This window comes from Magnolia sinica, chromosome 1 (genome assembly GCF_029962835.1).
Source record: "Magnolia sinica isolate HGM2019 chromosome 1, MsV1, whole genome shotgun sequence".
Lineage (NCBI taxonomy): Eukaryota > Viridiplantae > Streptophyta > Magnoliopsida > Magnoliales > Magnoliaceae > Magnolia > Magnolia sinica.
The window spans coordinates 116349092-116360214 of NC_080573.1; the positions used below are offsets into that span (position 1 = coordinate 116349092).

The 11123-nt window shown below is 38.1% G+C and overlaps 1 protein-coding gene across 1 annotated transcript in view; it reads right to left on the reverse strand.

Annotated features, from left to right (window-relative positions):
- Positions 1-5867, reverse strand: part of LOC131255224 (cyclin-A2-1-like) — a 60368-nt gene extending 54501 nt beyond the window's left edge. The window contains exons 1-6 of the mRNA XM_058255920.1: positions 5634-5867; positions 5064-5421; positions 4310-4604; positions 3756-3889; positions 2941-3033; positions 230-363 (exon numbers count right to left, since the gene is read on the reverse strand). Coding sequence (XP_058111903.1) covers positions 230-363; positions 2941-3033; positions 3756-3889; positions 4310-4604; positions 5064-5363 — 956 coding nt within the window. The 5' untranslated portion in view covers positions 5364-5421; positions 5634-5867. The remainder of the gene's footprint in view (positions 1-229; positions 364-2940; positions 3034-3755; positions 3890-4309; positions 4605-5063; positions 5422-5633) is intronic.
- Between the last annotated feature and the right edge of the window lie 5256 nt (positions 5868-11123).

The window sequence follows — 11123 nt, forward strand, 5'->3', positions numbered from 1 at the left end:
AAATGGAAGCAGTAACTGTTGGAAGTGATTTATCATTAAGTTGACAATGTTTAAGAAAGAAAAATATCTGGTTAAATCCATTCATGCACAACAGCATACCAGGGCATTCAAGAGCAAAATTGCTTGTTTACAGCAAACTATGGTCCTATGAAAACTTTCAGCTGTTGCAATTTCAATGATTCTCCTAAGTTAAAAACACATTTAGAACCAGTGCAAAGGGAGGGCTTACGAGGCAATTAGCATGCAGGTGATGCCAAGCAGTTGGAGCCTTTGTCTCTCAATGTAATTGTGAGAGAGAAATCGGTCAATTATATATACTGTAAGATAAAGTGTATCTGGAACAAGCTTATATTCCTCAGCAACCTGGGGGAAAAAAGCACTTTTAGCATAGTGAACATAAAAAACAAACATAAATAATTAAATATCGAAATTTTTCTGATATAAGTTAACTAAAAATAGAGATCCGTTGCGATACAATTTTTTTCTTTTATTATTGTTGGGGGCATTCTTGTATTTTGCTTTCACAAGTAGGAATAAACTTGTCCATTTGTTTTATTTTGGCTTTACCCTAATCATAAGTAGAGCGTATTGAAGGTGAAGGCACTCCAAATGGTCTTTCTTTTCTTTTCTTTTCTTTCTCTCCACTTTCTCATCTCTTCTCCTCCAATCTTTTTCTTCCTCTTTTATCCCGTTTCATCTCTTCTTGCTTCAACAATCTTATCTTGGAATCGGATCAAGAAACATTCATGTTGATAGTCTCCTTCGCTGATGTTCTAGTCATGTTGCTAATGTCAGTCCAGATCCTTGCAGAAAAGGTGTCATGTGAAAAAGCAAGAATTTAAAAGATTTTTTGGATTTGTAGGAAAATGAAGAGAATTATTATAATGATTGTTTAGTGGATGACATAGTTGTTACAAGTGATACAAGTGAGATTAGAGAGGTTTTTATTTTATTTTTATTTTTATTTTTTTGAAAGATTAAAGAGGTATTTACACCAGGAATTTGAAATAAAGATTTGGGGCAACTATACTTCTTGGGATTTGAGATTGATCCATCAAACCATCTAGTATCTATTTCGTAGAGAAAATACAGATTGGATAGAACAAAATCATGAGATTGATAGTTAAGAATAGGTGATCACATATCCATGGTGCCAAAAAGGCTGGTTGACGTGCCCATTTAATGGACAATAACTAAACCAAACCATAAGTTAAGAATAGGTGATTGCATATCCATGAATAGAAGTTCTTTGTGCCGGACCCCACAGCTCGCAAAACCGTGCATTACTATCCCAACCACACCATGTGTTAGTTATATTCCCTACTTGTTATAACATGCTCACCAATGATAACATGCTTAATTATTTACCTGCTTTATACCCTTGCGACCTATATGGTATACCCACTAAGCTTGTGAAGCTCATTCCACATTTCCTCTCATTTTTCAGGAAGGTATTATTAAGCCCGCTAGGAGCACCTGATACTTAGCCTGCTCTATTGCTTTTGTATTTTGCGCGTTTCTTTTGAAAATTTTAGGACTAATATTTAGATAGATGATTGTACTTTCTGGATTTTAGATTTGTTATGGAATTATGTGGGCTGTCGGGATGGCTCATGTTAAAGTAGATTAATATTTTAAGTTAAAATATCCCCAAAAAAAAATAAAAAATCCCTTGCTGCAAACCAGGCTCAGAATTCGGGAATTTGGTGAGCCCGCTTGCCGAACTCAGGACCTGACAGCATTACACAAAAAAATTAATTAATTAATTAAACAAATAATATACCCCTGTCGGTGCCAAAATCTTGAGTCGGAGAGTAACATTTCCAATTACCAAATTTGGGGTGCAGCACATGGTTTGGCCAAAGGTTTGACCCACTAGTCTCTAAGGTTCTCGCAATAATGTTGGTAGAGTGTGCCTGACACATGATTGTACACGTAGCATCAGTGCCATGTGTTGTATACCTGGCGGCAGTTGTATTGATTAGGATCTGGGTAGTAGTTGCAAATGTTGCCATGTAGCAAACATTTTTTGTTGTTTAACTGTCTCTGTCCAAAAGACAAAAATAACTACCACAAGCAAAGGGTCATGTTTATTCATGAAAAATTATTGTTGTGTGTGAATAGTTATGTGGATATCCCAAAGAGACTTTTATGCCTCTCTAAGAAGGACACAATGTCCCTTCAAGTTCTATATATCCTGAACATCATAGTCCAGAGAAAATACGCAATTTCCACATCAAGCCATTCATAGCCATGAGTTCTCATCTCTGCTCTCTAGCAATTGTCCTTTTAAGAAGGTTTTAATAAGGCATATCAATGTCTACTCCTGGAGATCTTTTCAACACTTAGAGGTGCAAATCTTGGCGTCAAATTACAGACATATGAATTCATTGTATGCTGAAGACAATTGTCATCTCCCTTCTTTTGCACTTGCTATAATATCTAGAAAAAGGGTAGAAAATCTATCTTGAGATATTGCCTAGTCAAAGTCAAGACTTGAACCCATAAATCTAATATTTTCATCACCAATTTCTTCATTTTTTCTATGGTGTACTACTTCACTTTTCCAACAAAAATCATGTTTCTCTGATCATGTATGCATACTTGCAAAGGTGTTCATAATCAAAAAGGCCTTTGTATCCTAATGGAGATCATTGCAAAACCAGGCTGCTTCAAGGATTTCTTTATACGGGGGCAAAATTTATCTCAAAGGTGGCATGATGGTGAATATTGTACAAGTAAAATGATCTTAGTAAGATAGTATTGTTTTAATTTCTTTAATTTAATGTTAAACAAAGGTCCAGCATGTTTGCAATAATTAGAAATTAGAATCCCAGGTGCAATTACATTGCAGTATAGGATATCTTGACAAATAGCAAATGCAGTATAGGGTCTGAAAAAATAACACAACTTGGGTGAAAAAAAAAAAAATCTGCGTACCTCTACAAGCCAATCAATCAGAATCCCACGCATGCTCTGAGTGATATCTCGCTGTAATTTTTCCATGAAATTTGAACAAGGTCTTCGGATGAGCTGAGATAAGACCAGCATTTACCATAAGTGATGAACAAGCATGGCATGGATAGACAAAGAAAAAGAAAAGATATCTTAAGGCAATCTATTTTCCTAGTTGGTGTCTGATGGATGGAACTAAAGTGTGAATAGGAAGAAGTAACTTAGAAACATAAAGTAATGGAAAACCTTCTGATTTTCCTGCCACTGTTTTCTGGATTCCAGTATTAAATGGATTCCACGTGAGGTCATTCCCAGCAGTAAAAAATAAGTGTCTTCTCTGGCCTTGGAAATCAATTTAACATCTTTTCTAGGAGAAATGAATGTCCACAGTTTTTGAGGAAAAGCTAGGAAATGGAAATTGTTTCCAACATTACTTTTTTCTCAAACAGAGGAAAATTGAGTTTTCCATGGAAACCATTTTTATTTCTTGGGTCTTTTCCACATTCACAAACACCCGCTGGTGCATAACAGGAACAAACTTTTTGAACAATAATCTTATCCTTGTTGAAAAAGCATATGGTTTATTTCTCCCAGTAAAACAAGTGATCACTGGGATACTAGTTATAAATTTCTAGGGACAGTATTAATAATTTTGATGAATAGGAGCAATAGACTAGCAGTTCTCCAAATTCCAGAAAGAAAATATTTGTAATTTATCAATTGATACACCCAGATTGGCACTTTGGTGGTCGGCGGGGAAGGAATCGAAGAAGCATAAGAACAGTGTTCTAAATACAAACCTCTACAGCACGTAGATTTGCATAGATATCAGAGGCATAGAGGCTGCACATTTGAGGATTTGTATGATCGGAATCAATGTCTATAAAATCCAAATCCTTTGAATTTCCCAGTTCCTCACAAAGGCTCTCTTCAACTGCAAAGCAAAACAGCATTGCACATTCAGGTCCTCATATCTTAAAAGAAGAGGGGGAAAAAAGAAAGAAATAAACCAGAATTAACCGAAAGATCCCATTCTTTTGAGGAGGCCAAAAAAAAACTTTATTTTTCCAATAGTGCCTAGGTATTCCTTTTTCCTTCACAATGTCAACTAGAGGCCAAAAAAAATGACTTCCTCCAATAGTTCCTAGGTACTCCTTTTTCCTTCACAATTTCAATTATGTAACTATTTTCTTCAATATGTTCAGTATATTGAGGATGGGCAAACCCATTTAGACATTGATGCAATTCTCAGCAGGAGCTTATCCATTTGGGTCCATGTTACACGGTGATTTCTGTGGTTAAATGGACTGCCATCTCGTTTCTTTTCAACAAAAAATTGGTAGAGAAGGCAAACCTTTCTTTGAAGGGCTTGTGAAACACTGTTTCTCAAGCAGAGGAATCACTGCACCACATGCTATTCTGCTCTCTACATCAATACAGGTCTCCAAACTTTCTTGGGTTAATACATTTTCTTCCAATTGAACTGAAAATGCCATGTCATGTGGCTTCAAAGCATCCATCTTCTGCATTTCTTCAGATTTCTTTTGCTCTGCATCCTCTTGTACTTTTGTATGTTCTACAGCAACAACAGGAACCACCTTGGCATCCTTCTTGCCAGTACCTGCTTTAGGCTTCTTGAAGCCCTTGATCTGAAGACCAGCATTAGCAGAAATCAAATGCAGATTCTTGAGCAACAGAAAGTAGATGCTTCTAAAACGCAAAGTCCTATGTCACCTAGAAAATATCTTCAAAGAAACATTTTAAGAGTTCAGATAATCATGGTGTTATTGATTTAGTTTACTATGAACAGTTAAAGGTTGTCAATTATTTATTGTTTGTTCATGCAATGGCTATATGTTTCATCAATTGAAGTTCTCAAGTTACTTCTTACAAGCAACTAACCATAATGTTTTTTAACACATGAGACATGAGAAAGTTTCCAATAGGCTCTATTAACATTACCTTGAAAATGTTATGATTTACAACCCAAATAAAATCCGATTCAACCCTCCTCTGATTTGCACTACAACCCCGATTTTCACAACACCTACAAGAACTTTGGAACAAAAAAGTAACGGCTAGTAAAGAAATCAGGAAGGCCATTTAACCTGCATTTTTGCTGCACTGATGCATTTCCTATATGAGTTCTCGCAGAATACATTAGTGACATCCTTAAGTACTGCCCTCCTTTTTTGCTGACATGCTACAGTGACAGGAGCAATGTGGTTGTTCTCATTGAGGGCTGCCCTTTTCGAATTTCCACATAGAACCCGCTTTTGGCCATGCTTCGCAGGCGGTGGTTTCAAGGGTAGCATCCCACCAGCTAGATGAGAGGCTGCAGCTCGAGCCCGTGTTATTCGACCAGTAGGCTCTCCATTTCCAGCAAGTAACGTATTTTCCTTTCTCATCGTCTGAGGCCTTGGACAGAGAATGCAAGGCTCTCAAACAAAAGAAAGCTCATCAAAACTGCACTTGCAAGAGAAACAGGATATCAAACAAAGAACTGTGACGGGAAAAGCAAAAGGCAGGAAACATGGATACAAAAACAGAATTCAGAAAATACACCAGTCTGAATGAAATGAGTACATACACGTAGAAGAAGCACAAAGAAAGGAAACAGCACAAGAATTTTATGCACCTAGGTAGTCTATGACATCTCAAAAATTAGAGCTACTCACACATTCCTCAAAGCCAGTGCTAGTCTGAATATTTCAACAAAATTGAGAGAACATTCATTGCAAAATCATCAAACATTTGAAGACAACATAGCATCACTGGATTGTCATTCCTGCATGTTTTTTTTCTTTTCTTTTTTCAAGGACAGGAGTCATGGGATATGACCAATCTTGCAACATACGGATGCATTGCCAGTAACATATCTAAGAACTCAGATGAAATCAATAGCGACAAAACTGCAACAGGCACTAGTCTTGTTGTGAAGGTCTGGTACTATCATCTCTGAGGCATGCTGCAGTAGCTGAAAGAAGCAAGTGCGCGAGTGAAACTTCCATGCATCCTGACAAAGATAACTACCCAAAATTCAATTCTTCTATTGAAAATATCACTCCAAGAAAAGATTTATCATTCAATTTTAGAAGTGTTTGATGATCAGAATTTATCAAGTGTGATCTAGTTATGATGTAGTTTATGTTTCCATAGGCTTGATGGAGCCAGTCTTGAAGGCATCTGATCCTCTCTTCTTTGCAGTTACTCCATCCTATACAATCTAAATTCTCCACTCTCATATAACCATATCTCTAAAGCAAAATAGAGGCCATATACAGTTGAATAAATTAATTTATTCATAGAAAATAAAAGATCAAAGGAAACAAGATTATGGGCTGATTGGATACAATAATAGTGGGGGTGGAACAAAATCGTACCATTTTTAGTCATACCATGTCCAGGAAGTGCCCTTATATTGGAAATTTTAATAATCTGGAGAAAATTGTCCATAGAAACCACTTTTGGGTGATTGTAGATCTAGTGGAGTTCTGTTTGGTAAGATTCTTGAAATCCAAGGTTGTCCATTCCACATTAATGAACACATAACTCGAAAGGACTACATGCCTCCTTGTCTATGTTGATGGTATTTCTTTCACGGCGAATGATGTCATATATATTGAAGAACTAGAGCAGCATTTGAGCAAGTCTTTGACATTAATGTTCTGGTGATTTCTTGTCTTTGATTAACACTACTTTCATGCCTAAGACAATAAATCAATTTGTGTTTTACAAGTTCTTCCTCCTCTTCTTCTTCTTTTATTTTTTTCTAGTGTAGAAGACTTATCAAGTTGATACTTGGGCAACCATACATTGTACAATCCAATTGGAAAAAATGTATAGTTAGTTCATCATTGCTCTCAAAATAAGAAATGGGCTTCTCCAACTTTTTCATACAATCAAATGAAACAAAATCTTTAGAATAAACTAAAGAGAAGTTATACATCTTTCACTGATCCAGACCATTCATTAATTCCCCTACCTTAAACAATGGATCAAAACCCTACTCTATCAAACAATCCATTGATCTATTTTATTCGTGACCATCCGTCCATATGTCAACTGCTGGATCATTAGTATTGTGAAAACAGGAGTTCTCTGTATGCTGCAGCAATGACCATCTGCAGCTGAGGCCACCAGATGAACGCCTCTGATCAATCAAGGGGGCCCACTGTAGAGAACACTAACCCAAATGAAAATCACTAGGGTTGTGCTAAGAGATTGATCTTCAGGCTGGAGCATTGACCATCTGCAGGGGCCACCAGATGAACAGCCTATATCAATGAAGCGAGCCACTTCTATAGTACACTGACCCAAATGAAAATCACTAAGATTGTGCAAAGGGAAAATATTCTGCAGGATGCAGCATTGCTCATCTGCAGCTGGTGACACCAAATGAACGGTCCTGATCAATGAAAGAGGGCCCCGCTTATACATAACATTGATCCAATTGAAAATCTTCACGATACCGCCCAAGCATCATATGTAGTATTTATTACAATTTAAGAAATGACATTTACCGTAACCCTAAGTGCTTCAAAGTAAGATCTATTCCAACATCACGATACAAACAACCAATGAAAATGTTGAAAAAAAAAAAAAAAAAAACCCCACCTAAAGACATCCATGAATTCCATCAGATAGGCCATCCGGATTGAATCACATTCGTAAAAAACCACAATGCAGATAGAAATCCCACAATATAAACAAAAAATAAGAAAAGAAAGGAATAACGAAAGAAACTCAGGAAATAATGCAATCAAATGGTAAAATGCAGATAAAAAATTAAAAATAAATAAATCACGTATCTCTGCCCTAAATCTGCAAGATTGCCAAGGTCTGTAAACAAAATACAGAAACCCTAACTCGATTCAGAATTAAAAAAAAAAAAAAAAAAAATTTGAAGAGAGAGAGAGAGAGAGAGAGAGAGAGAGAGAGAGAATGTAGAAAATGGAGATTGAAAGACTGACCCTTTCCCCCTTTTCCGGCCTCCGAGGCCTTTTAATGGCCGGAAATCGGAATAGGGATTTGCAGGCCGAGCACGAGAGAGAGAGTGAGTGAAACCGCCTGTTTAAAAAAACCCGGAGCGTGAGCGGGACGGAAAACTGTTCAAATTGAAATTGTCGAAAATGCCCTCTTGTCCGAAGACTTCCGAGTCGGACGGACGGGATAAGAGTCTTTTCAGTTCTTGGAACACCAGGTATTCGCGCGAGAAGATACTCCAGACGCCATTCGCGGCACACACGCTAGTTTAGCATATGTGTAGCGTATCCGGACCATCTGATGAGTTCTACAGTAGACATGCATTGACTTGAAAAATCGTTCTAATCAAATTTTACGGTGGTCCGCTGTTTATTAGAAGAGTAGATAACCAACGGTTTATATTCAATGTATAATTGTAGCCATCTATTAAGTGGGCCTTCTTTATTTTGAGATGCAGTTATTTAATGCTAGTAACCACCTAACAAGTTGTCTGGATGTCAAAATTTGGAACACTTGACCTGTTTGTCACCCATAACATATTTAATCTCTCCTTACCAGAAATGTTATCAGCATTTCCCTCTTAAATTGCTAAAAAATTTAACTTGAGAAGTGGATAGGTAATTTATTCCCAGAAAAACAGATTGGAAGGTGAGAATTGGACGAGGTAGGTATAACAGGTTGATGAGTGAGGCCCTGGCCATGGGCCTGGATGCGCTGTCCATCCACTTTTTCAACTGATTTTAGTTCATGGTCCCAAAAATGAGGTAGATCCAAATGTCAGGTGGACCGTGCCACAGGAAGAAAGTGATGATTTATTAAGAGCCACGGTAATATTTATTTGCCATCCAGACGGTTGATAAGGCCTCCACAGACCTGCACGAAGGGAAAACACGAATAGCAGCTTGATCCAAAACTTATGTGGCCCCAGTAAGTTTTTAACGGTGGGCATTCAATCACCACTGTTTTCTTACGGTGTGGTCCACCTGAGATTTGGGTTTCCTCGACCCCTAAGCTGTTATCCTGCCTCGCCTAATCCGCGTCCAAGATTTGGAGGGGCCTGTTTCCCCCTGAGCTGTTATCCTGCCTCGCCAAATCCGAGTCCAGGATTGGAGGGCCACTGGCAACAGGCGTGTGAGAGATCTGAACCATTCATCAGGTTCTGGCCACCCTTCTCATTCTCTGAGCCCAAAGATCAGGCCAATCCACTCATCAAGTGGCCCACATAAACAAGAAAAGGACAAGTGGTCAAAGAATGTTGACCATCTATATTCAAAACACACCTTTGGCCCAGTCACGATTAATGGCCTGGATCCTCACACGCGTACCACATTAACTCGCTACCCGCGCACTTCAGCGATGCCCATTTCTGTAGAGAGCCGTCGTGAAAGGACGCGGAATTCCTGCCAAAGCCTTCGGCAGAAAGTCCCTGCGCTGGAAGCCTAGGTGGGCCCACCGTGATGTTTTTCATAAATCCACTCCGTCCATCCGTTTTTTGACCTCAGTTTAGTATCCTTCAAAAAACATTGAGAGTATACAAGACTCAAGTAGGCCGCACTAAAGGAAAAGGTGGATAGGGAAACTCCTACCGTTGAAACCTCCCTAGGGTGAACAGTAATGTTTGCATGCCATCCATACCGTTCATAACGTCATTCCTACTGGGATGAACTGAAAACAAAGATATTAGCCTGATTCAAAAGTTCTGTGGCCCCACGAATATTTCAACTGTGGAAGCTAAATCCTCACGTTTTCGGCCCACTTGAGTATTGGATCCGGCTTATTATTTGACTCATGTCATAAAATGATCTCAAAAAACTGATGGACGGGGTAGATTTCTCACAAACATCACAGTGGACCCCACCTAGGTTCGCAGGAACTTCCTGCCAAAGCCGAAATCCGCGTCCGTCGTGAAAGGGTATTTTAGACATTTAAAAATAAGTTCCGTCATACGCTGCAGAAAAGAAAAAGAAATGCATTGACGTGGTTTCACGCCATGACTGATACCTGATACGCATGGCACGGTGCTAACGTAAATTACGAAACTGCCCTTAATTTGAATTTTTTGAAATGCCTACTTTGAGCATGTGACTAACGACTTTCTGTCAGAAGTCTTCTACCCTATCACTCCTATGTCAAATGCAAGCGGCATTTACTCCCTTTTTAACTAGAAAATCCAAAATAGAAAAAGTTTGATACTCTGGCTGTGTATGATAAATGATACGCGGGCACCTAAAATTTTTTAGCAACTGCGTATAAGTAATTCAAATTAAACCGTCCAATTCATTGGCAAGTTTAGATGTATCGTGAACCAAAAACCTACCCTTCTTTGGGTTCTATCTATTGGATTTTTGAATATTTATTAGACGGTTGGAAATGAAACATATCCAATGGTCTTATCCCACAAACGTGTCCGCGAATCAGAGCCTGGGATTGTTCAACCAATCTGGTTTTCAGAGTGTAATTTAGTCACGGTCGATCTCACAGTGTAGTCTATATAACTTGGGTTAATGCATGTGAAGTGAATCATTTCCGAGTGCACGCGTATCAAGCATCTTACGAGCTAAAGTATCAAATAACTCCCGAAATTTGAAAGAAAAGTTTTGGATCCATGTGCGTACAATACCATTTAAAGCAATGGACCGCTAAAAGGAATTCATCTGCTGCCGGGTAGGTAATTTGCTGCTTAAATTTTTGGCATATTTGTCCGTTAGTGGTTAGGATTGATGGACACACTTACCACCTAACGGTATTGGATTTTTGCTGGAGATCATGTGTATATCCACCCTCATATGGCAGCACGACGCTTATGCAAACAGTGTCATGCATTTAGGTGAGCCACGCTGAATAAAAGATTAGACTCAATAAATAAATTGGTTAACTTTTTATATGAGCTTTACATGTACTAAAGTAGTGGACACTTAAAAACCTCTTAAAAGTCGTCAATTACTATAATGTGGCCACCCAATAAATGCTCCGCCACTTGGTAAAGAGAGAGTCATGGATCATGCTATAGATTTTGAAAATAAAATTTTTCCTATGATAGATATAACTATCAGTGTTTTGAGCTATGATTCAAAAACCTCTTACTTCTAGTGTAATCACTTACCTTTTAACACGTAAATATTGTATTACATCGGTTGATTTTTATTGATAGATTGTTAGGCTTCTTTGATATCCACTAGGAA